Below are 24,843 nucleotides of genomic sequence, written 5' to 3'. Positions count from 1 at the left end.
TCTGGTAATGATGTAGGTACCACATCAGCTTCCCAAAAAGCTCCATTGGCACTGAACAAAGGCTCAGTCATCAGACCTCCCTCTCTTCCTTGTGCAGACCTTGTGAGGGACCCAACTACACAGCATCGTAATATTTATGAATGTTCTGCAGGTCTTCACATGAGAGTTTGTCATGTCAAACTGGGTCCCTTATGCTCTGGCTACACCCGAAGCCCTCCCTAAGAAATGCCCGACTTGATTACAGCTTTCTGCCTCCTAAAGATCAACTTTTAACTCTCCCCTGAACTTTCCCACAGATCCAGCTGACTCAGTATAAAAAGATACACTAACTTTCATGAAGATGGCCAAGTGTGTGAAAAGGTAACGCTGCTCAGTGTAGTGCCTACCAGGGATGTTCTCCAAGGCAATGGCAATGAACCTCAGCAGAAAATGTGGGACATGGCATATTTTAGAGTAAAAACTAAAGAGAAGTGCCCAGACATCAGAAGTCCTCTGTCTCAGAGATGTGTTACATTGAGAAGAAGCACTCACAAAGTTCAGCAGCCCCTGTGTTGTAGACTATCAGTCTCCACAGCTGATAACCCATTTGATCCTCATAATACCCCAAGACACAAATGGGACATTATTTCAGCCCATCTGGGGATCCTGCTTTTTACAACATGCGTGGAAGTCACCCACACACATCAGACTTCCAGGCCCAGCTCTCCACCAACTCCACATTGCCATTCCGGGTTTCTGGGCTTGTGGGATGGGAACTCTGTGCAGGATCTGCACAAGGATTGCAAGGAAGGCCCGACCTGGGCCCCAACCAAGCACTGCATTAAAGAGGTAAATGCAGAGATGCAGAGCCCTTGTGGAGAAGGTGAGATGCCGTGTGGACAGAGGAAGGAGGGCTCACCAGGCCTGTAGAAAGGAACATGGCCTTGCCATCACACCTCCCCATCATGTGCTCTCAAGCTTGCTGCAGCTCACTTCAATGCTCTGCAGCTTTTCCTCTCCTCATCTCATCTACTGACCATGGTAATTCCTCAGGACAGCAGTTTTGCCTCCTGGCTTGTCCGTGGAAGGAACCCTTGGGGAACAGGGCCACATCCCTTGTGTGCTGCTGGAGTGATGTCCATTCTCTGGCTCACAGCCCAGCAGAGCTGGGTGATGCTGCAGGCACCCAGGGCACGGCTTCCACAGGTGAAGCTGGCTGACTCCGTGCAGCCCACTCATTGAGAAGAGGTGGCCTGTGTGTTCCTCACTTCCTGTGGGCAGATGAACACCTCCTACACCTGAACTCTCTGAGCACAGCACAGAGCTCAGCTAGAGCCCCAGCCTGCCTACCTCTCACCTCCTCTCTCCTCTGGCTTCATCCACCTGGGCATGGAGGGCTGTGGGTGGCTGTGACAGTGCTGCTGGGACTTCAGTGAAAGCAGGAACCATTCAGAGGCTGGTTGTTCTCCAGGTTGCAGGGACGGCTGCAGAAAGCAGGTCAAAGGGGAACTGGGTGCACAGGCTGCTGGCTGAGCTGACGCAATGTTTGCCCTGATGTTCCAACAGCTATAAATTGCTGTCAGCTCCACTTTACCAGGCACAGCTCCTGCAGAGGAGGAGGGAGAGGATTTTTACCTGCACTGAGCTCCTCACCTGGCTTAGGTGTGAGAGGAGCAGGTGAGAAAAAGGCAGAAGAGGGCAGTGTCCTGGACCAGCATGGCATCTCTGCTGGACAACATAACCAGACCTTCTGCTGCCATCCTGCAGCTGTCTGTGCTGCTTGGTGTAATCTTTGTGCTGCTGAAGGTGCTCCAGTTGTACTGGGAGAGGAAGAAGCTCATCAAAGCTCTGGAGGCATTCCCTGGCCCCCCAAAACACTGTCTCTACGGCCACAATCACCTGGTAAGGAGTAGCTGGGCTCAGTCAGGGTGGGTTTGTCCCAGCTGTGAGGATCATCAGTCCCCATCAGTCAGGATGGAGAAGGACTGGATGGGGTTGTGTGTCCCCCGCTCCTGTCTCTTTCCACAGGAGAGGACTTCTGTGCAGGGAGTGCCAAGGCTTCTGCAGGGCAGGAGGAAAGGGTGCTGGATATGTGGTGTGCATCGTTTGGCAAAAAAGAATCATGCTTTTTTCAATCACGTCCTTAAACAAAGAGTCATGGGACTTCCATGAAGTTATTTAAATATGAGCAATCATATTGAGCAATAGTAATCATAATTAATGTCTCTTTGCTACATTAAACCTTCTGCCAATAGGAGTGTCTTACCCTATAGCTGCTGAGGAAGCCATGGCCACAAAAGCAGGCTTTTTAATGCAGGGTGTTTTAATGCAGCCATTTTCATCATGCTATAGTGCAGATGCTTTGCTTTGCTTTCACACTGCATGCACACCTTGCACTGCTGAAATTGGGGAACAGGGGTGTGACAGCCTTGGTCCTCCTGGCCTGCCTACCAGATGTCCTGACATTGCCTATGCCAGCTGTAGATCCCAAGTGCAACATAGAGCTGCTCCAAGCCCAGGCCATCCTAAGGTGTCTCAGCTGCCACCAGCCCAGCAAGGGACTCTCCATGGAGCTGTCTTGTGCTGCAGGGATTTGGTGGCTCAGGCAGCTTTGCCTCTTGTGCACGGTCCCTTTGCAATGCTCATCCTCTCCTCTACCTGCAGCATAAAAGCCCCTGTGTGGCAAGTCCACCCATTCTTCCTTCATTTCCCAATAGAGAACTTCTGCTCTCCCTGGCATGTCCCTCTTTTTCTGCCTTTAATTAATCCATTATTAACTTTCATTGCAGATAAAATCTGAAAGCCTTTTACACCAAGTAGTGTCATGGGGGCAAGAATATCCCTATGCCTTTCCCAGATGGTTTGGACCAACCCTGCCATCTATAATCATCCACCATCCTGAATATGCCAAAATCATACTTGGCCGAGCAGGTGAGTCTCTATCTCTGGTTTTGAGAAGTCTTTGACACTTTCCTACCAAGAAAATACTGGGAAACTTGCCTGGAGTTATCCCCTCTGCCAGCTTCCTTCACAGCTATCGCAATTCTTCTTTTGCTCCTCTTCACAAATTCCCAGGCTGCCCCAGGTTTCATGGAGCAGTATTCCTGTGCAAAACAGAGACCAGGTGCCTGTTCCTTCCAGTTTCCTGTCAGTTCCCAGTTTGGGGGTTGTCTGTCTTACTGTCTTCTGTGGCTTCTACCACCACAATATTTGTGCTTCCCAGTAAACCCAGTAAAAATGTGAGCTGTCATGGCAATGGCAAGAAGGCGTTGGCAAATGGCAATTTTCTCTTTTTTTTTGTGTTGAATTCATCAGTTATTCATACATTTCTGATATTTGTTCCATTTTACAGATCCCAAGGCTAGTGCAGTCTACAAACTCCTAGTTCCCTGGATCGGTGAGTCAAAAGCAGTAGTAAGGCTGTCAGAGCTGTGATCAGAGCCTGCAGGAACTGATGGTGCCTTTGCTCTTTGTGCTTCAGGGAAGGGGCTGCTGATCCTGGAAGGAAGCAAATGGTTCCAGCACAGAAAGATGCTCACCCCAGCCTTTCATTACGATGTGCTGAAATCTTACGTGACCCTGATGTCAGATTCAGTCAAAGTGATGCTGGTAAGAATCCCCACACCTGCTACTTTTACCTTTCAGCTCTGAAACAGTGAAAATAAAAAATTAGTAAGAGAAACAGATGGCACTTGGAGTGTTTCTACTTTCATTGAATTTTTGGAGTAGTTTTGAAGTTCTAAAATTTCTCTCCTCATCTTCCTTTGGACATTCCACTTATTCTTTCTCTTTGTTTGCCAATAAAATCAACCACTGCAAGAATATCCTTTCATACCCTCATGTGTATCCTTTCATACCTGGGAAAAGAAATGTGCAGAAGAGTTAGATTAGGTTCAAGGAATATATCATGAACTAGGGTCTCTGCTTCCAGAAAAGAAAGCAATTAGCAGTGTGGATCTGGGAAGAGGGACAGGAAAATATGATCTGACCACAGATGGTGGTCTGTCTCTCCTTACCCCTGGCTCTTCCTCTAGGATAAATGGGACAAGAGGATCACAGAGAGAAGGTCAGTGGAGCTCTTTCAAGATGTCAGCTTGATGACACTAGATAGCATCATGAAATGTGCCTTCAGTTTTAATTCCAACTGTCAGACTCAGAGGTCAGTGCCTGATTTTCCAAACCCTGGGAAAGCAAGAGCTCCTGCTTCACCACACATTTTGCTAACACCAGCTTTGACCTTGGTCTCCTTACAGTGACTCCCACTATTATATTAGAGCTGTTTTTGACCTGACCTACCTCCTGAGCAATAGGATCCAGAATCTTTCCATCAAGGATGTCTTCTACGACTTCACTGGCAATGGCCGCGCATTTCAGAACGCCTGCAAGCTGGCCCGTACCCACACAGGTATTCCTGCCCCTTTCTCCCCAGTCCTGTCTCCCATCTGAACCTCTCTGTCCCTTGCCCCTGGAGTGGCTCAGAGTGGGGTTACAGCATGGACTGGCCAGAGGGTTACACCTTAAACAGAGTCCAAGCTGATGAACGAGCAATCAAGTACATGAGGGTACTCTGGAGGGACAGGATACACAGAACTCATCTCTCCTCTGTGCAGATCAGGTAATAAAAGAAAGAAAGATGTTGCTCTCCAATGAGAAGGAGCTTGAAAAGATCCAGAAGAAGAGGCACCTGGATTTTCTGGACATTCTTCTTTGTAGCAAGGTAAATGTTTGAGATGATCGTACCAAATGCCAAAGAACAGAACTGCGTGGCACCGAGGGTGCACCAGCCCAAGAAGGGAAGCACAAGAGACACCAAATCATACAAGTCCTTTGGGTAAAAATAAAAGACCTGTGTGCTTAGGAATGACATGACATCTCATCCTCTTTCTTAGGATGAGAATGGAGTTGGACTGTCCGATGAGGACCTGCGTGCTGAGGTGGACACCTTCATGTTTGAGGGTCACGATACTGTGGCCAGTGCACTCTCCTGGCTCTTCTACTGCATGTCACTGCACCCTGGGCACCAGCAGCAGTGCAGGGAGGAGATCCAGGGCATCCTGGGACACCGAGATACCATTGAGTGGTGAGCTAGGACTTCTTATTCCTTTATCTTGAATTCTTTTAATTTACCCTTGAAGGCCTTTGACACAGTTCCTCCCAACATCCTTCTCCCTAAATTGGAGAGATAAGGATTTGATGGGTGGACTGTTTAGTGGTTGAGGAATTGTTTGGAAGGTGGCATCCAGTGGGTGGTAGCCAATTGTCCAGATCAGTGACAAGTGGTTTCCCTCAGGGGTCTGTACTGGGACAGACCAGTAACACCTTTGTCAGTGACATAGGCAAAGGGATTGAGTGCAAGTTTGCCTTCAGGGAGGATCTTGGGAAGATGACCTACACCACGATGTGCATCAAAGAGAGCTTACGCCTGTTCCCACCAGTTGCTTCCGTATCCCGAGAGCTTTCCAAACCCGTCACATTTCCTGATGGACGCAGCTTGCCAGCAGGTAGGTCTGTTGAGTTTGTCCATCTTTCATGCTGCTGTCTGTGACAAGCAGGGCTTCCTTGCTCTGTGTGGAGGGGCTGGAGGGTCTCCAGACTCCCTTCTCTCTCCTGTAGTTGGACAGAGCTACCACAGCTTGCTGCCACAGTGAGCCTGGTTTTAAAGGGTGGCCAGACAGAGTCCAAGGACCTGCTCCAGAGCTCAGAGGGGCCTTGTGGAGTGTTGTTCCTGGCCAAGTGAAAGTGATACACTGATAGACAAAAGGGGACCCAGCTCTGAGGTCTTTGCTTTTGACGTGTGAGGTTTTCAGGAGATCCCTGCCAGATCTTCTGCAACAGCCTCTGCAGAGCCCAGGGAGAGAAAGCATCCCAAAAACACCTCCCCTGCATTTTCACTCTGAGCTGTCATGAACTTTTTCTCACTTTTCTTTTACAGGCTGCCAGGTTGGAGTGAATATATTTGCTATTCACAGGAACCGGGATGTGTGGGAGAACCCTGAGGTATTTCACCTTGGTAACAAGAAAGGGAGGATGGTCTCTGAGCCCAGATATCCATTCTCCTTGAAGAAGGCAGCCTGTGCCTCCCTGCTATGTTTTTTTTTTTTTTCCCTTGTCATCCCAAGAGTCCACATTTAAATACAAAGTTCAATCGAGTTACCAAACACCCCAAAGGCTTTGAACATGAGAAAGAGCTGGGAAAGGATGTTCAATAGTCTCTCTTTGTGCTTGGTGACACAGAGATGCTCTGACTGCTTTCAGCTGCCCTGCCCACACTTAGAATGTTAGAAGAAGCCCCACAAGAGAGTGTGTGAATTGAAGATGATATTTTAGAGGCTTCAAGAAATAACTGGAAAGTTTGAAGAAGAATGTGTAGCTGCCTCTCTCTAGTAACTGCCTGGAAAGCAAGGATCAGGCATCTCTGGAATGGAGGGATCCTGGCTTGATCCTTCTGCCATGGATGAGAAAACACCTGCAGGCATCTTGGGCCGTGTAGTGGGTGACCTGGGTATGTCCAAGGGGGAGATCCACTCAGTGGCTTTGTAGAGAGATGACTGTCATCTGCAGCTCCCCAGGAAGAGCAGAGGCCACATCCAGCCCTAACCTGGGGGCCAGGGAAGAACCTGGTGCTGCTCAGATCACACCAAATACTGACCAGATGGTCTTTGTTGCTCCCACAGGTTTATGATCCCCTAAGGTTTTCTCCAGAGAACTCAGCACAGAGGCACTCCCATGCTTTCCTGCCTTTCTCTGCTGGATCCAGGTGGGAGATCTTTCATCCCTTTCCTTCCCATCAGGCTGCCTTGCATGTGAGACCTAGCTCAGATGCGAGCTCCTAAGGCTAATCCTCCCTCAGTCTCCACAAGCCAAGCTGGCTTGGCCAACTCAAGCAGGCTTTTCATAATAGGATCTCCTATTACAGCATCTCCTGTAATAGGATTTCCATGCTCCATCAGCTCTGTGGTCACTGTAGGATTTCACACATTTTTCTTGAGGCTTTGTGGAGATGTTTACATTTTCTGTTGCCTGTGTTGGGAGCACCACCCCCTTGTTTAGGGGTGAGTCCCAGTGCACCTCAAGGCCAAGGGGGCCAAGTCTCCATGGGTCCCATGCTGTATCAATAGACCAATGTAGGATACTGAGGCCTCAGTAGCTTGCAAGAGGATCACCACACAGAGCCAGAAATAACCTTTTGGAGGTGCCTGGGCTTTTAGCTGGCTCCTGGCTGCACTTCCAAGTGAAGTAAGCCCCTGTTCTCACAATCTCGTATCTTCTTTCAATGTTTAATAATAAAATAAATAGCAACACCCCACCACAGAGCTGGGTGCATCAGGGGCTTACTAGATAAGCCGTGGTGTCATCCTCGCAGCAGCTGGAGGTCCCCCAGCTCTCACATGGGGTGAGCCCAGCTCGGGATGGCTGGGGACGAAGGCAGCAATCGGAGCACTTGTCACCCTCTCCGCAGGAACTGCATCGGGCAGCAGTTTGCCATGAATGAGATTAAGGTGGCGCTGGCCTTGACCCTGCAGCGCTTCGAGCTCTACCCGGACCCATCCAAGCTTCCCATAATGATACCACAGCTCATCCTTAGGTCCAGCAACGGGATACACCTGCATTTGAAGAAGGTTTTCTGATCCCACGGGGTACCATGGCAGGGGGGCAAGAGCTCTCCCAAGGGACACCCTCCACACAGAGATTTAAGAGGAGATCACCAAACAGACCCACAGTGGATCTCTCCCATATTAGCCCCTGTCCTACTGTTGTCCAGAGGGGCTTGCTGAGCTCATAAACACCAAACCCAGCAGGTTCACTTCCACTCCTTGCAAGAGGAGCAGCACTGCTAAGGGGAGCCACAGCATCGCTGTGGGTCATCCTTCACCTCCAGGAGCATCCTCTATGTCCTGCTCATCTCCTCATCTCCAGCCTGCCCTCATACACTCCCTGACAGGACTTCTGTCACCTGCCTGTAGATTTGTTCCATTGTCAGCTCCCACTTGGGCTTGGCAGTGAACAGCACCCAGCATGGTTTGCAGGGATGCCTAAAGGCTGGGCACAGAGCCCCTTCCCTGCCTCCAGCCTGGGTGTGCCAGGCCAGGAGGCCCCTCCCGGCAGCCTCCCTGCATCCCCCTGCACCAGCCTCCCAACAATTCCTGTTCTGGGGCTGGCACTGTGCCCACCATTATGGAGATGAATGCTTGTGGTTCTTTTCTGCCCCAGCTCTGAACTTCCTTGAGCTGAGGGTGCTCAGGAGCCAGCACAGACAATGCCACCAGCTAACCTGAGGGAGCACTTGGCACACTGGAAACAACATGTGGTCAGCATTGTTCTCCTCTCTGAAATGAAAATAAAGCCTTGTGGGGATGATCTCCAAGCATGACTTTGGCTTCCTTTGATTTGGGGGCCCAGCAGGGCACAAGAGGAGTCCCAGCAGGCCAGAGGCAAGGCTGTGCCCAAGGGTGCAGTGCTCTCAGAGTTTTCTCAAGCCACAAGCACTGTTTCCATGCACCCTGTTGAGCCTGTTTCCACAGATCCCACCACATCCATCAACTCACCTTTGACTCCAGGAGTTTCAGTGGTAAGGAAACAACTGAAATGATTTGTGGTCAAACAAAGCAAAACAGAAATACACACCGCACGCACAAAAGTGCTGGTGGTAAGAACAAAGTCAGCTTGCAAAATAAAACAAGAAGAGATGTGAGTCTACCTCAAACCCTGTCCTGCAGAGGCTGAGAACTGACTGCTCAGTTCAAGGGTGGCCTGCCCAAGGGGTGCAGGTGAGCACTGGCCCTGGAACTGAGCTTGTTGTGGGGGTAGAGGGAGCTTTTCTCCAGCACCGGTCCAGGTGGACCATGTGGATGAGCCGCAGGTCAGGGTGTGAAATGGATCAGTAGGTGGCAGTGGGAGACCCAGAAAAAGTCCTCCCTGGTCCCTGGTAAAACCCCCGGGCTTGGCAGGCAGCACGGCCAGGCCCAGCAAGGCAGATGATGTGTCCTCTCCCTGGGGACATCCCTGTCCCCACCCTCAGCAGAGCAGCCACTCTGTCAGTCCCCTGTGTGGCTGTGGCATTACCCAAAGCCCAGGGGAAGTTTGTCACTGCGAGGGCCCGGGCCCCCAGCTGACATCAGGGGGAACTAAGGCACCAAGGCCTGCATATGTGCCATGCCACGGTGACAGACACGGCTGTGCAGCTTTCACCCACAGCACTGGCACCACCAGAATCACTGCAAGCACCAACATACCCAAACCATGTGTGTCTGCCTGTCTGTCTGCCTGAGCAGCTCTCTGCCGATAGCCAGATCACAACAGACAAACCTGAGCATCTCCCCATCCACTGAACTCCTGCAGCCCTCCTGCTCCCATCTCTGCTGCCTGCTGCATCCTCAGTTTGAGAAACAAAATTCTCCCCAGGCTGGATCCAGACCTGTGTTCTGGCTATGTGGGTACCAAAAGGGACAGGGATGCTGAGATTAACCAGCAAGGTGCAGCTTATGTTTATTTTGCAAGGCAGCTGGAGACCAAGTTCCTCTTCTCCCAGCCCTCCCCTTCTCACCCCTAGAAGGAGTCTGGGTGCAGGTGGTGCAGATGCCAGTGCCACCACCCTGGCACCGCTGGTGGACTCAGGTCTGAAAGGTCAGGCTCCTGCTGCCCTCCTCCCCAGCTCCAGCACAGCGAGGCCCTCAGAGGGCAGTGGTTTAAAAACACCTTTTTGTTACTGAAAAATCCTTTTTGTCAGATACTTCAGCCACCCATCTGGGAAGAGGCAAGCCACCGTGAAGCTCTGCTCATCTACTCTCCAGCAGGTGGTCCAAGAAACAAGCTTCAGGTGCCCTTGGCCACAAAGACCTATCCCAGTCTCCTTGGTGGTGGGTTCCAAAGTAACCTGGGGGCACTTAAAGGTGTCGTTACAGCATCTTCTGGTTTGGGAATGGGGGTTAGGACCCCCAGCTGCTGCCCACCCCATGGACTGTACAGTGCCCTGTATTTTGGGGCCATCACCCTGTTCACTGCCATGACCAAAGCTGCCCACTTGGTTTCCAAGTGTCCTTCTGATTGCTAGATTGTCATGAATGACCAAACCCCAACCAGCAGAGACTTTCTCCAGGGAAACTGCTCTTGGTGATCTGCTGGGGAAAGAGAACAGAAACTGCTGACATTTTTGATGCAAAAAATAGATTGTTATTCTAGGCAGCTATGACAGTAATTGAGGTAAGCAGAGCCAAACACTTTAAAATCTCTTCCTGTTAAGAATCATGCTTAAGCCAGGTTTGCAGTTTGAAGGGTCAAAGCTTTTGAGGGAAGGTGTTGTAGCACCGACGCTCCGTGCAGCCCCAATGCTGCATCAACCAGGAGAAAATTCTTCCAGTTTTCAGCTTAGCCAGGTCAAACTGAGCAGCACAAACATCCCCCCACCTTCAAACGGTGGCAGTTTCTGGACAGGAGCTTGTACAAGATAACCTCCTCTGCCAAGCCACCACCAAACGGTTGGGAGAGCAGCAAAGGAGCTGTGTGAGGAGCCGGGCAGCAGGCAGTGACACAGATCTAATCGCCCGCACGTTTGCCCCTAATGTCTCCCTGCCAGGCAGTGACATTTCTGCGCTGTCTCAGCTCGCTCCTCCATCACCATGGCTACAGCAGCCGCCAATCCACGGGCGAGTCCTTCCCGAGTACCAGCAAACCCTCTGGGAGATGCTACGAGAGCCAGCCCCTTTGGCACGGAGACACCTCGGGGACCCCGGGACAATCCATAGCACCAAAAATTTCCCTTTTCCTTTTTTCCCTTCTCCTTTTTATTTTCTCTTTTTTTTTTTTTTTTTTTTTTTTTTTTTTTTTCTTTTTGAAGCACAAACAATGGAGCTAAAAGGTTGGGTATCAGGCCGATAATCATGAATGACGTGTCGTTATTACACACCACACATTCATTATCTCCCACTCCAGCCATGTCACAGGCGGCTGGAGGAGGGCAGATAACGGGGTGCCTTCATGCAGATGGCTTATTATCAGGATGTTCCAGGAGGGGCTTTAAGACAGTTAGTGATGCTGTTTGCCAGTTAAAGATTAGAGACCCCAGAGAATAATTAACAATCCCAAAACCCAGTTTTTCTGCTGGATTCTTCTGCTTTCTCCCCCCTCCCCCATTCTCTTTAATCTATTCACTCTAGCAGGTGTAATAAAGTGATAAGGACAGGCTCCGGGGATGTTTGTTTGGCTACTACGGGTGTATAAACCAACAATAGATGGTATTTTTCTTCTGGCTTTCAGTGGCTTGAATCGAGACCAAAAACTTCGCAGCCCCCTTGCCCACACACAGCCACCCCTCCATGCCATGCTCCTGGCTTCCACCTGGGTGGCTGGGCTTCTTCCCCACCCAAAGAACCACAGGGGTGGGACAGGCTCCCTTTTTTCCTCTGGAGATCCAAATCACACCTCCTGTGTGTCAAGGTGCCCAATTCCAGGATATAAACCCCAGGTTTGCTCAGGTGCAGCGATAGAGCTGGTGCTGCTTCCAGCAGCAGTTTACCTGAATACAGCAACTCTGTAATTAAACTACCTTGGGATAATTTATGTTGTAGGTGTCCACCTGCCCAAACTGCTCCTGGAACAGAAACCTTCATAGCTAAAGAGCCTCAGGAGAGTTTGGGGAAGCATCAGAGTAAAGGTGGCTTTCAACAAGATATCTCATTATCTGGGGCTCCACGAGGTGGATTGCACCCTCCTAGGTCACAAAGAAAAATCATGATACACCTGGTAACAAAGTGGGGATGCAAAAAAACCCCACCCTGAACATCTTTTGCCCCAAAGGAGACTACCCTGTCTGCAGCAGAACACAACCCTGGACATCTTCCTGAAGGCCAAGGCTCCAGAGACAATGGCATTACGGAATGGGGAGTAGGATGAGAATTCGTGATGTCCTTACCCTTCACTGGTGGGTGTGGGGAGGCCTGTGAAGGACACCTTCATCCCCCTGTGCTGCGTGGAGAGAGGTGTTGGGCAGGATTTGGCCCTCAGGCAAGTTGGCTTTGGGCCCTTCAGAGAGGTTGCTGAGGCTGTGGGAGGTGCCCCTCACCCGGGGGTCTCAGGTACAGCCCGGATTCCGCAGGACATTCCCCAGCTCATGGGTGCAGTGTGGAAGGCACAAGCACTGGCACTCCAGAAGTTGTCTTCCCAATCACGCTCATCCTGCCAGGGAGGGATGAGACAGCATTGTGCTTTAAAGAGCATCCCGACCCTATCAGCAAGAGATGAGATATCCTAATTATGGCAGTACAGACGAGGATCTGGGCTGTATCAGCCAGTACAGAAAGGTAAACAAGAAATATAACAATGGACCCTTAACACTCATTAGCTGTGTCAGATAATACCTCACTTTTCTCCCTTTGGGGCTTAAAATCTAATTAAGATTTTCCAACAATAAATTTCATTTATGCTCGCTCCCTTTTGTTCTTTTTAGGATCACACCGAGAAGCATCTGCGAGTGACTGCACAGCTCGCGGGAAGGCAGCTTCAGTCAGCCTCGGCTTGTGCTTCGCAGACAAGGGAAACTGAGGCAGGACAGCACCCTGGACAGTGCAGAGGTGAGATCCTGCTAGGACGTAGCACTGGCTCCTGCACAAGGCGCTTTCCCCAGGGCAATGAACTCCAAAGGGGCACTGGTTGTCATAAGACCAAGCACGGAAGCTCCTGGGCAAGCCCAGCAGTGAAGCCTTGTCCTCGCTCAGACTTACAGCCATGGCAGGGATCCATGGGGAAAGGGACACTGAGACCCCCCGAGCACACCTGCACTCCAAACCCACATCCAGGCACTGAGGGGTGAAGAGCATCTGTCACACATTCACTGTGTACAGGGCAGGGAACGAACTCCTCTTGTTACTCATTATAAGGATGACATTGTTAACTTCTTTTGCAACTGAGAGGTAAAAAATTAATGGGTTCCCTTCCTCTCGCCACACCCCCAGCTCAAGTGCTGACAGAGCAGGAACAGGCAATGACTAATCCTCACCCTGCTGAGTGCAGCAGTGCCACTGAACCTTGGGGAGCTTGGTTTTCCCAAACCCACGTGACATTTGGCACCTGTGAGAGGAAAGTCAGGCGAGCAGCATCCATCAGGGGCACAAGTGGGGTGGTCCAGGACCCAGCCTGGGGCTGGCTTAGCCTCCAGCTACCCAAGGGAGGGTGGTAGCTGGCAAGAGCTCTGACATGATGCTGGAGATGCAGCCATCCTGCCTTCACATCTGAGGGCTTGACCTCTCTAACCCTTCTGCCTGTTTATTTCTACTGCCATGCAATTTCTCTATGGGAGCTGTGATTTCTCAATGCCAAGTCTTTGAGGACATTTTCAAAATACTCACCTACCTCAGGCTTTAGGGAAAACGCCTTTTGAGATGGGTCTGTTACTGGAAGACACCTGCCTGAATTTTTGTCTCCACTTGCTAGGGACATCAGCAGCTTCAGCTGTGGGTAGTGCACAGCAGAGCCCTAGAAACACCTCACTCCCCCAAAACTGGGGGCTGCCAAAAATGTCCTCTTATAAATCTCCCACGCCAGTGCTGCTCCAGCTGGGCTGCTCTTGGTTACAGAGTCCCTTAATCCTTTCTTCACTGGTCAGGAAGAGGACCCTTCATGCCACTGGAGTAACTCATGTTCTAAGAATGGCCAAAGCACCAGAGGTCTCTCATTTCAATCTACAAATGCCACAGCTTAGAACAGGGCTTGTTGTTCCCATGGTGGCCCTGGCACTGCCCCCACCACAGCAAAAGACAGACCTTGGTTAATGAGCAGCCTGGCAGGAGCAGGTTGCCCTATGGCCAGCTGCCCCAGGACAGCCAGCACTGCCCAGAGCAGCCCCCGGCCACTTCCTGGCAGCATTGATCAGTGGCTGCCATTGATGACAGCCTCCAGCCCTGGAAATGGCTCCCAGTTGGCTGTAGGGCTGCACACTGGGGTCAGTGGGGTTCGGGGAGTGCTGCCTTTCACCCATTAAGCAGCACTGAGAAGTGCTGGATTGTTTCCGTAGCTCAGTAACCTCACCTGGCAAACGGAGGAATGATGCTCTCACTTCCCTGTAAATCTCTTTGAGGCTCTGGGCAGTCCAAATGCTGAGCATTCCCTGATGTCCTTCATCCTCCCAACTGCCTGAAGGCTGGGAGAGCTCTGAGATGCCAGAAAGTCCTTTGGCTGATTAGCAGAACGACCCTCTTTGCTGTCATAGGCAACAATTCTCTTTATTGCTCACCGGGAAGATATGTACAGAGGGGGAGGTTTGACATTAAAATTTCATAGGTTCTGACATTAAAATGCATGGTGTAGGTCATAAAAAGGAGGGTGAACTGGGGAGAAAAGAGCAGGTTTTCCATCAGCAGCTCCCTGGAGGGCGGCTGGGAGCGTGGGGATGTCCCAGGCACCCAGCAGGATCCCCTCTGTGTCTTGAACAGGTCAACACCCTCCTGGGACATGGGACACCAACCTCGCCCACCAGGCGGGGTGAGCACCAGGCAGGAGAGTGGCACCTCCAGACCTATCCTGGGGACCGATGCCCATGTGGACACCAGCCCCAGAGGGACAAGAGCATGTCCCACGGGTGGAAAAGGAGAAGATCAGGAGGTGGTGGTGCCGTGGAGGGGCCAGGGCCCCATCACTCCCAGGGGGTGCCAGTGCAGAGGGTCTCTGTGAAAATGCCCACCGCAATAGCGGGAAGCGAATCGAGAGCGAGAGGAGGGTGGCGGGTGGTGCTGCTACATGGCCGTGGTGATCACCTTCTCCTCGGGCTCCACGGTGTTCTCGTAGGCGTGCTCGTTCTCTTTGGACCTGCACCAAGAGGGACAAGTGCAATGAGCATGTGACTGAGCTCAGTCCCAGCAAGGCCAGCATCCCCAAAGCCACCACTGGCGTCCTGACCTTGCTGGTGCCAGCTGTGCACTGCGTGAGGGGTGAGATGGGGACCACAGGAGGGGTCACCCTGAAAGGACCAGAGCCAAGTGTGGGGTGGGAATTGCTCTAATTGTTTGTGAGGGCTGTTTTGGCTGTCACCATCTACGTGGTGACTTGTGGTACTTTTGGTGGTTTCCTCTGTTGGAAAGCTGTGATGTAGCATAAGAAAAATGTGGCGTAGCGGGTTGTGAGGTGGTGGATGGATTGTGGGGCTCAGCTGCATGGATAGGGAGAGATGAAGGAGAAGGGGATGCTCCCTCACTGCCTTGTGCTTAGCCCCTAGAAAAGTTAAAAGCCCCAAAAATAGGTGCATGGGACGTGTAAGATCCTGAGTGGGCGAGATCACAGCTCTGCACGTCTGAGCTGTCCCCAGGGGAACAGAGCAGAGCCTGGGAGCCACGGGGAAGAAGTCTGAGCAAGTCCTTCACCTGAAGTCAGCTGCAGCTGATACGTATCTCCCTTCATGGCCGTTGGATGTGACAGCATCTGGCTTGTCCTCCACACTCACCACGTTCTCAGCATTTTCCCTGCAGGGAGAAAAGAGAGGAGTTTGGACAGAACAACAAAGGAGACGTGCAGGGGAGCAGCCTCTTACTGGTGATGACACCACAGAGACAATAAACAACCTGGATGTGTCCTCGGACACCCTGCTCAGCCTCCTTCCCAGCAGGACAAGGACAAGGAGAGACGCCCTCACTGCAGGTTTGCAGAGGCTGTGCCAAGTGCCAACCCCTGTCTCATGGTGACTCCCAGCACTGTGCTGGCAGTCAGCAGGACTCACTGTCAATACGTGGGATTGTTTTCTCCCACTAACTGGTTTTTCCAGTCTACTTCTGTGTAATCTGTTGCAAAATAGTCCCCTGTGGATCCCGATGGACACAGAGAGAGCAGTCAAGGCTCTGCTGGTGCCTCAGCCCTGGCGCAGGAGGGCTGTCCTTGTGCACATCCATGTGAGCAAAGCCGAGCTGCTCTCTCTCAAAAGTGAGCCTGGATCGCTTGCAGAAGGAGCCACTGGGCAGGGATGGGGTGTTTGGAGCCAGACTCCAAAAGCTCAGCTCTGGAGTGAGCCTGTAGCCTGAGCAGCACCGGGGGATTTAGCAGCAGAGGGTGGGTGCAGGTCCACCCTGCATGCACGTCCCTGCCTCCTCCAGCGCTTGCCCACAGGCAGCTTCAGGGGCTTCTCCAAGGAACAACCTGGCATAAACAGGCAGTGGCTCGAGCTGATAGCTGCTGTCACAGTGACAGCGCAGAGCTGGCAGGGCTCCAGGCTGCCAAGCTCTTCTGAAGAAAGGCCAGATTAATTAAAACAAGGCACCATCCTTCCTCAAGCCTTCCTCAGCATCCTCTGCCTCCAGGCTGGGAGAAGGCAGCCAGGCACGGGCAGCAGTGGGAAACACCATCCCTTCCTGCCACTCCATGGGCTGGGGGTTCCTTCAGTTTGAGAACAAAGGTTCCTCCTTGGGAAACAAAGACTACAGTGGCAAATCAGACCATATAAATATATATACACACACGTTGTATCGTGCATGGGCCCAGAATGCATCCCAAAGGGACCAGCTTAAAATGACTCTGGGGCTAAAGCTGACCTGCTGATCCTCAGAGTGTAAACCAGCTGCCCACCTCCTCAGCCAGGGGAGGCTGCAGGAATGTACAGGTACAAGAAGACTCCAGCCTAAAGCCACCCCACCAGTGCAGAGGAACCAGGAAACAGATGTGGGGTGCTTTTGGTCTTCATCCCCTGTTGCCTTTGGGCTCAGGTTCAAGATCAAGTTGCTGCAACTTAGCCAGTTGGCTTTGCTCAGTTGAGCAGGAGCAGCAGCCCGTGACTCTGCTTGGCCAGCATCAGGCAAGAGTTAATCCATCCCACAGGTCCCACAGAGCCTGTTTCAAATTAATAAAATCAGCACATTTGCCTGTGCCATGGGCTCTGGGTGGAGGGTACTGCCATTGCCACTACCTCCCTTTTCTCCCAGCTCCCCTCAGTGTGTTCTCACAACTTGGTCTGTCTGCTTTGCAAAAAAAGCTGGTTCAGGCTTATTATCCCATGGATATAAGGCACATGGGAACTGCACCCCCAAAAGCCACAGAAAACCAGGCTGGGCCAGGTCCCTGAACACATTCCCACGTGATCCAGCCACGATGCTGTGGCTTTGCTATTCCCAGCACAGTGCTTTCTTTACTCATGGCAGAATTTGTATGGTGCAAGCTCACACCTGGCAATCAGTAACAGGGATCAGAGACCAGGACAGGGACAAAAGGACAGGGAGATGAGGACAGGGAGTCTTTGCTCTCCCGGCCCGTCTCCCGGCACAGCAAGCACAGTGTTCCCAATCCTGGCACATGCACAGAGGCTGCTGGAAGTGACACGTGCCAAGGCACCTAAGCCCAACTCAGAGCAACCTCCCACACTTACACTTTATCCTTACACCAGAACCTGTTGACCACGAAAGCGATGGCCACCAGGACCAGAAATACAACCACTGCGATGACACCCTGTGACCACGGCTGGAGGCTGCCCCGGGCTGCAGGGAGACAAGAGGACACGGGTTAGAAATTCATCCTCAGGCTTTATCTGCCGAGCTCCTCCCATCAGCAAGGTCCAGATGAGAGCTTCATCCTGCAAATCGGAGCAGAACATGTTGCTGTCAATTCAGGCAGGCTTACCTGGTGACAGGAATGAAATAAAATACAATTAACAGCGTTTTCACTGGTGTTTGCATGTGGAGTGTGGTGCCTGGCAGCTTTGGGGGCCCCATATACACTGACATACACATACAGATACATAAACAAGCACTGTGGGGGGCTGGTGACTCTGTGATGGGGGAGAAAAGGCCTGGGGGACGTGGAGGAAGGGAATGAAGGAGAGTGTTTGCCAAAGGAAAGAAGGCAGAGGGGTTTCAGCAAACTGCTTATTCTCTGTCCCCAGAGGCCACAGATATCATTCTTGGGATATTTTCCAAATACTGACCAGTAAAATACGGACTCTGTAACAGGGTGAGTGTAAGATTTGGTAGCCACTCCCACAGCAAAAAGTTGTTGTGGATTTTGGTAAAATGCACCATCCAAAAAGTTTCCAGAGCAGCACGTGATTTATGACAGAAATTGAAGGCTGAGGCATTCAGAGGAATAACCCCAGCACAAAGAACAGGTGGGGGTGGCGGGGGCCCAGGCAGCATTGGGGTGGAGTGTGGGGGTCTGGGAGCTGGCTGGGATAGCCCCATTTCCCCCAGGGATGGAACAGACTGACAGGTTCCTTTTTCTCTATCCAGACCTAAGCAGAAATCCAGCCACGGGTGAGACACATTCCTGGATGCGGGCAGGATGCAAGGGCAGGTGGTGAGAAGAGGAAACTTTGTCCCAGCCCTTGCTGGGATGGCTGCTCCTTGCCTCCCACTGGATTTTGGACAATGGAGCATTCAGAGTAGTCAAACCCATCCTTAAGTGCTGTCACATCAGCACTAAAGGACACCTTGTCCATACAGCCACATCCCTTTGAGATTTAATTATTATTTACTCAGAGCCAGCTTTTCCTCATCTGCTGATCAAAACACAGACCCTTGCACATAACGTGGTCCCTCTGCACGGGCAGGTGGGGCAGGCAGAGGGTGACACCTGCCCCAGCATCAGCCTCAGGACACTCAGAGCCAGAGCCAGCCAGGGACACCTGCAAGGCTGAGCTGCCCCAGGATGAGCAGTGGATGGATACTCCAGTGTCCCTCAGGAACTTTACACTGAGCACTTCCTCTGTCTCATGGGAGACAAGCCTCTGCTATAAACAGAAAATAATCTTTACTAGCAGTTGTAAGAGTAGGCTGCATGCTCCACATGTGCCAACTCCTAACCCACATCCAGCTTCACACTGGCTCTGCTGCTAACAGCTCTCCTCCCTCTGATTTTAAGATACTTTGGTAGCATCCCCAGCTCCTGGAGTCTTTACTGCAAGAGACTTTTAAATAAAAAATAATAAATAAAACAACAGCAAAACCTCAAACCCCAGAACAGAGCTCTTCTTTTCATCTTGGAAGTGAAATCAGCCTGGCCAGCTGACTCACCAGCACTGCCAGTCTGGAAAGCAGTGGCACTCCTGGGCAAGGGGCTCTGAGAACAGTCCTGAGTAGCATCTCTCAGCGCCCTCTCCCCACAGAGACATTTGTCGTGCTTCTGCAAGGTCCCAGGGCAGAAATTCAAGCAGGAGGAATTCAGATGGAAAGTCCCTCTTGTATCAGCGCGTTTCGACTGAAATACCATTGAATCAGCAGGCTGCTGCTGGGGGCAGCCAGGGGTGGTGGCAGTGGGGAAGAACAGGGGTTGGTCCCCTCCTGCCCTGCCTGGTGGTCAAGGATGCTCCTGCCCTGCTGCCCACCACCCCTGTGAGTGCAGCCCCAAACACATCTATTTCCTCCTGGCTGAATTTTGGCTCGTTCTGCATCCTCCCTCCCTCTGCCCTTGGCTGTTGGCCACATTTATTTATTAATTGTAGTTTATTTTTCCTGCCAGACCCGAGGTTTCCAGCCTAAGTCTGGCGGGGGTGGGGGGGTGGTCAGGTCCAGCCCTTCGTGAGGTTCCTGCAGGGGTTAAGGGAGTTCAAGGGCAACCAGGGAATGAAGTCAGCAATGACTTCAACTGCCAAATTTGCATCTCGTGATCTTCCAGGAAAGGAGCAGGGAAGAAAAGTGGTAGCAAACCTCCTCGGAGCAAGCATGCTCAGGAGGTACTGGGTGTTTTTGATCTCACTCCTGTGGCTGTTTCCACCAGATTCCAAAGCATCCAAAACCAAAAGGGAAAACACCAAACCAAAATCAGTGGTTTCTGGCTTCCAGAGATCATGTAGGGCCTGGCTGCAGGGGGAGATAAGGATGGCAAAGGAATGGCAAATGACTCTGCATTGGGCTGAAATACCCGCTGGGAAACTTGCAGGGGCATAAGAAAGGAGGACTGGGGATCAGGCAGAAGCAAGAGCTTGATAGGATCTATTCAGGGATTAAATGTGTGGGTCCCAGCCCTCGGGGCACTGCCTGGCTGCAGTCCCACACCTTGCTGCCCTGCCAGGAGGGATGGCTGAAAGGATGAGTCTTACCTGTGGAAACAGGGCTGTGTTCCTGGAAAAATGCTTCACCGGGGATGCCCCTCCTGGGTCAGCCTGTCCCTCAGGCTCTGCCACCTCCTCTCTGTGTTGCCCCATGGTAATTGATGGGGTTTTCCCCCACAAACAAGATCTCCGAAGCCAAACTAAGCAGAGTGGAATCTGCAGCCCTGGCAGATGCGTCTCCACACATCTGCAGCTACAAACCAGACCAAGGGAAGTGCTGGTGCCAGAATAAGCCTGGGCACTTGTTGCAATTCCGTTTCCGTACTCAACAGCTAAGACACAGACCTGCTTTATAATACATCTTCTCTGAGTGTTTGGAAAGCTTTGGCTGGCCTGTCTTTTCTGCTGTCTAAGGAAGATGTGCCAGGCTCTGAATCCTCATTAAAGGTTTTTTTTAGTTGGTTTTTTTTTTTTTTTTTTTACTCTTTCCAAGCAAAACATTCAACCCTGCTGACAATGGACACTCCAGACTGTTAAATCCTCAGCAAGTTGGTAAACAAACACAGGAAGAGTGGTCAGGGCTGGGGCATCAGGAGGAGAAAGGGGGAGGGAATTTTTCCAGGACTTTGGCAGCACCAGATGAGTTTTAATTACTCCTCATTATTTCTAGCACCAGAGAAACCCTTAGTGAATTTCCTAAAAATAATACCCTAGCATAGGAAATTTCTCTGTTAAATCTTTGGGAAGAGAAGAGGAGGTCAATTTGCTGAGGAAAATATTTGCTCCCTCTCCTCAGCAGTGATCAAAATTACAGATTAACAGGAGGATCTGAGAGCTCAGGGAGCAACCCAGAACAACACTTGCTCAAGGATAAGAGTGAGAAGAAAGAAAGAAAAAAAAAAATAGGCTTAAGGAAACAGATTACTCATCTCAGTGCCTGCCAGAGGTAAACCAGAGCAGTTTATCTGTGTGCAAGCAGCTCAGATAAACCTCAGGTGGCAGTTTCAGCCTTCAGCAAAACAGGTAGAAAGTCTCTATATCCCAGCTCCAGCAAAACCCCTGAACCCACTGGACACCCACCCATGCTGACGTGAAGGCAGAGCCAAGCTCTGGCAGGAGCTGGGATGGTTTCCCCCTTCCCAGGACGCTCTTGCTCAGCTGTCCCTTGTCCCCCAGCAGCAGCTCCCACCTGGCCGGGGTTCGGCGCACCTTCCTGCCTTTCCCCTGCCTCTGTTTCCCGGGATGTCAGGCAGCCGCCCGCTCTTACCTTCCTGGCAGAAGGCAGCTTCCAGCCGGAGCAGCAGCCCCAGGAGCAGCAGGCAGCGGGCAGGCATGCTGGCAGCACGGCCGGGGCTGCGCAGGAAGAGCCGGGAGCTGCACTTGGGCACGGCGCCCTGCAGCAGGAACGAGCGCCTGGTCAATTATCAAACACCCTAACGAGGAAGGCCGATGCTCTCACCTGGTTATTCAAATCCTGCTGCGGGAAGGAGGTGCCTCTTTGCCTTCTCAATTTGGGGCGCGGTGACTTGAACCTGACAATCCCCTTAGGTAGGGCGTGGAAGGGAGCTCAGGCACAAAACATTCACATCGGCCCAGGAGGAAAAAACAAGACCCAGGTGGGTAAAACTCTTCCCCAGTGAAGCTGTGGTGCTTGGGGAGCGTGGTGTCCCCCAAGTCCCCCTGGCTTCCCCCAAGTCCCCTTCCCAAGGAGGAGAACAGGAGAAGCCCAGCAATGCCCCAGCTCTGACATTCATTCCCACCCTGTGGGACCCCCACTCACTTCCCTGCTTTTTATTTTCAACAAGTGTCACTAATAACCCAGCAAAACACTTTGGTGACTTTAAAACATCCAATTAATAGACCAAACTCCATGCTGGGTACTGCCTCTCACCTCCCACACCTTGTTTAATGGTGACACTATGAAACCCAGCCTTCATTTTATTGAGTCATCAGGGCTGTCCCCAAAATTTCTTCAATACCAGAAGAGGTAGAAAGAGCCAAAGAGCTGCAGCAGGCTGCAAGGCTTGCCCTTCACAAAAGCTGCACAGATGCTGCAGGACAGAGAAAGTTGCAGGTCCCGAGTTAAAAAGTTTTCCAGTCCATGTCAGGTTTGGATGACTGGCAAACCCACCCCACAGGAAGAATAAAAGATATTTGGCTTCACAGCTGAGAAACTTCAGTTGCTCCTGAAGGAAATTATAAAGTTGAGAGCCAGGGGTTCCATTGTCACTCTTCTTGTGATGTGTCACAGCATTTTTGTAACCCCTCAGCAGCATCTGAGCCCCCGACTTCTGGGTCTGGTGGTTTGTCCTCCAGAGACCCTGCCTGGGTGCTGCAACTACTTTATCCTGCAACGCTTTATCCCTATGGGACTCATGTTCACGGACGTGCAGCACCCTCAGGAATGCACACTCATCAGAGGAGGACTGCCCTCCTTCATCTCAACTCTTTACCCTGTATTTACAATAATATCATTTATCCTGAAGACAAAGCAGATCTGACTTTGAGCTGTACAAGATCAAAGGCCAGTTCCCAACTCTTTCCCAAATTGCTTTCCATGGCCAGGGCCCCAACTGCAGTGTGGGATAACCCCACTGCCAACCCTGCTTGCGAAATCAGTGGGACAGGGACTTTCCTATGCACCCAGCAAGGAAGTGTCACAACAAGGGCCCATAATTAGGCCCTGTAAAACAATCGAATCATGTTACAGAGGAAAAGGAATGGCTTGTGAATAAGTAAAAACGAGAGTGAACTTTGGGTTCCCCAAGACCCGGGGAAACCCGGCGGGAAAGCGTGCAGATCTCTCCGTCTTTGCTGCCCGCCTGTTGCTTTTCTCTTTGCAAAAGCCCAGCAAAAGCAGCCCGGCTGTTTGGAGCAGAAGGCTTTATCAGCAGATCAGAAGTCCTAGAGAAGCCGGTCCTGCTGCTGCCCCAGGGAAATTCAAGGTCTGGGACATTCTGCTGCTGCTGTCCACTCCCCTGCCACGCCTGGGGCTGGGTCCCGAGGTTCCTTCTCCACGTACTCCGGCTGTGTTATCACCCCAGGGCTCTGCACAGCACGGCTCCAGGGACTTGGGGCTGATTTCCCAAAATCAGGGAGGTCTCAAGGATCCACCCACATGCTATGGTGTGTTGGGGTGACAGGGCATGACAGGCCAGGGATCAAGGCAGGGCTCTGTGCCTTTCATTCAGTTGTCTCACTGTCAGCTCCATCATGGGGAGCAAATGATACTTTACCCATTGCATGTTGCCACATTTATATGAGATTTAAGACAATTCAATGATATTTGGCTCACTGATGAGGCCAGGGAATCACTCAGTGCTTATCTCAAAGCTCCCCTGTGCTGCAAAGCACGTTTAGCCCCCGCAGCCATTAGGAGGGAAGGTGCCTCTGTGACAAAACTCCCATGGTAGTTCCTTGGCTGCATATCCCTGGGTCTGGCCTGGGGGGATGAGAAGCTGCAAGTCACTGTAGCAGCCTCACTGCGGGGGCAAAGTCTGAAATTTCAACAAATTATTTGCCAGCCAGGTTTTCCTTTTGTCATCCTGGCCGTGGCTTGGGACCTGCAATGACAGATAGCTGTGTGTTTCTGCTGCTGGGTGCTGGAAATCTTGCTGTCTCTCTCTCATTTAAGCCCCCAACATCACCCAGCCATGGTGAAACAAAGCCCTACAGGTCCATTTTAGAGCTGAGGGAAACTGAGGCACAGAAGGACAAATCACCCTGGCAGCATTTAGTCAAAGCCAAGTGGAGCCAGAGCCAGCTCATTGCTCTTTCAAGGACCCATTTGACTGTATAAAAGATTTTACACAAAGCAGGGATTGGAATTTCAGGCTTTACACTCATATACTCCAAAAATTGGTGATTATTTCCCCTAAAAAATACATAGCTTTTAGGAAAAATCAGTATTTCCTCAAAGCAACATTCCTGGATGATATATTTCAAAGCACAGATGCCAGTTCCTCTTTGAAAAACATTGTGGGACTCTGTGTTTTAATGGAAATCGTTTTCTTTCCTCTTCACCTCCTTCACTTCCTTCCTCCCTCCCTCCTTCCTTCCATCTTTCATCCTCTCCATTTCCTCCCTGTCTCCCAGACAGAGCCATAAAAATAAAAAAATACTATATAAGAGCAAACCTGAACATTCCCTAAAGAAGACTGTATTTTTTAATAGAAAAGTAATTATAAATTTATTACCTTTTAATAGCTGCCATGAAACATAAAAAACCCACAAAAAAACAAACAAAACAAAAACAAAACAAAAAAAAAAAAAAAAAAAAAAAAAAACCGCAAAAAATCCCACAAATCAAATTTAAAATTTCTTGTTTCTTTTGACCATCCAAACCATTCTTTGCTTGTGCCAGAGTTCTCTCATTTCCTGTTGACACTTGTCTTTCAAATCCTGCCTGCTCTGGATGCTGGCAGAAGAGAGGCAGGAGCTACAACCACTGTGGAAAGGGCATTTTCTTGGCTCAGTGTGCCACTGTGGGTAAAAGGCAGCAGAAAAAGGCAGCTCCTGCTCTGGGTTTTCATCACAGCTCTGTACCCCACTTCTCCTCTTTAAAATGCCTTTAAACTACCATGTATTTTCTTATTTATGTGCTGTTGAAAACCCCAGTGTCAATGGCTTGGCAAAAGGCACCCATGGCCTTCATTTGCCCTTTAGGCCTCCTCAGCAGCCCCTCTGTGGCCCATGGGTATTTCATGGGACATTCTGGATGATATTTTTTACGCCAGTTGATTTTGGGATGGATCTCTGGGCAGCATTCACGCCCTCCACTCCCTGTGCTGGGGTCTGATGCTGCTGCTCCTACATCCAAGGGCAGCTCTGGGGTCTCTCCTCTGTCCCCCCTGAGCTCCCTGCTCCTCTGTCCCTGATGTCAGGAGCTGCCAGGGCTCTGACAGCACGTTCACATC

The 24,843-nt window shown here is 51.1% G+C and overlaps 2 protein-coding genes and 1 long non-coding RNA gene across 3 annotated transcripts; 2 read left to right on the top strand and 1 right to left on the bottom strand.

Annotated features, from left to right (window-relative positions):
* Positions 1 to 1,577: 1,577 nt before the first annotated feature.
* LOC128792417 (cytochrome P450 4B1-like) lies at positions 1,578 to 8,344 on the top strand. The gene is made up of 12 exons (XM_053950825.1): positions 1,578 to 1,881; positions 2,769 to 2,910; positions 3,332 to 3,376; positions 3,461 to 3,588; positions 4,014 to 4,138; positions 4,233 to 4,384; positions 4,590 to 4,696; positions 4,869 to 5,059; positions 5,347 to 5,480; positions 5,912 to 5,976; positions 6,654 to 6,736; positions 7,439 to 8,344. The coding sequence occupies exons 1-12, from the start codon at positions 1,696 to 1,698 to the stop codon at positions 7,605 to 7,607; spliced, it is 1,527 nt and encodes a 508-aa protein (XP_053806800.1). The 5' UTR covers positions 1,578 to 1,695; the 3' UTR covers positions 7,608 to 8,344.
* A 3,500-nt stretch (positions 8,345 to 11,844) lies between these two features.
* Positions 11,845 to 17,366, top strand: LOC128792484 (uncharacterized). The gene is made up of 4 exons (XR_008432423.1): positions 11,845 to 11,859; positions 12,422 to 12,545; positions 15,418 to 15,600; positions 17,330 to 17,366. It is a non-coding gene; the product is annotated as an uncharacterized LOC128792484 (long non-coding RNA).
* On the bottom strand, positions 14,174 to 21,323 carry PDZK1IP1 (PDZK1 interacting protein 1). The gene is made up of 4 exons (XM_053950942.1): positions 21,195 to 21,323; positions 17,312 to 17,420; positions 15,327 to 15,425; positions 14,174 to 14,775 (listed from the first exon to the last, which is right to left on the bottom strand). Exons 1-4 carry the CDS (start codon positions 21,259 to 21,261, stop codon positions 14,703 to 14,705), a joined length of 348 nt encoding a protein of 115 aa, XP_053806917.1. The 5' UTR covers positions 21,262 to 21,323; the 3' UTR covers positions 14,174 to 14,702.
* Positions 21,324 to 24,843: the final 3,520 nt, after the last annotated feature.

Source organism: Vidua chalybeata, chromosome 9 (assembly GCF_026979565.1).
Source record: "Vidua chalybeata isolate OUT-0048 chromosome 9, bVidCha1 merged haplotype, whole genome shotgun sequence".
NCBI lineage: Eukaryota > Metazoa > Chordata > Aves > Passeriformes > Viduidae > Vidua > Vidua chalybeata.
Note: the sequence above shows the minus strand (reverse complement) of the source record. Positions and strands in the feature narration are given on the sequence as shown.

Excerpts from the sequence above, each read along its gene's own strand:
- LOC128792417 (XM_053950825.1), top strand. The coding sequence starts at position 1,696 with ATGGCATCTCTGCTGGACAACATAACCAGACCTTCTGCTGCCATCCTG. Across the intron at positions 5,060-5,346 it reads CACCGAGATACCATTGAGTG|GGAGGATCTTGGGAAGATGA; the intron begins GTGAGCTAGGAC and ends GTTTGCCTTCAG. Across the intron at positions 5,977-6,653 it reads ATGTGTGGGAGAACCCTGAG|GTTTATGATCCCCTAAGGTT; the intron begins GTATTTCACCTT and ends TTGCTCCCACAG.
- PDZK1IP1 (XM_053950942.1), bottom strand. The coding sequence starts at position 21,261 with ATGCCTGCCCGCTGCCTGCTGCTCCTGGGGCTGCTGCTCCGGCTGGAA. Across the intron at positions 17,421-21,194 it reads AGCTGCCTTCTGCCAGGAAG|CCCGGGGCAGCCTCCAGCCG; the intron begins GTAAGAGCGGGC and ends GTCTCCCTGCAG. Across the intron at positions 15,426-17,311 it reads TTCTGGTGTAAGGATAAAGT|GGAAAATGCTGAGAACGTGG; the intron begins GTAAGTGTGGGA and ends TTCTCCCTGCAG.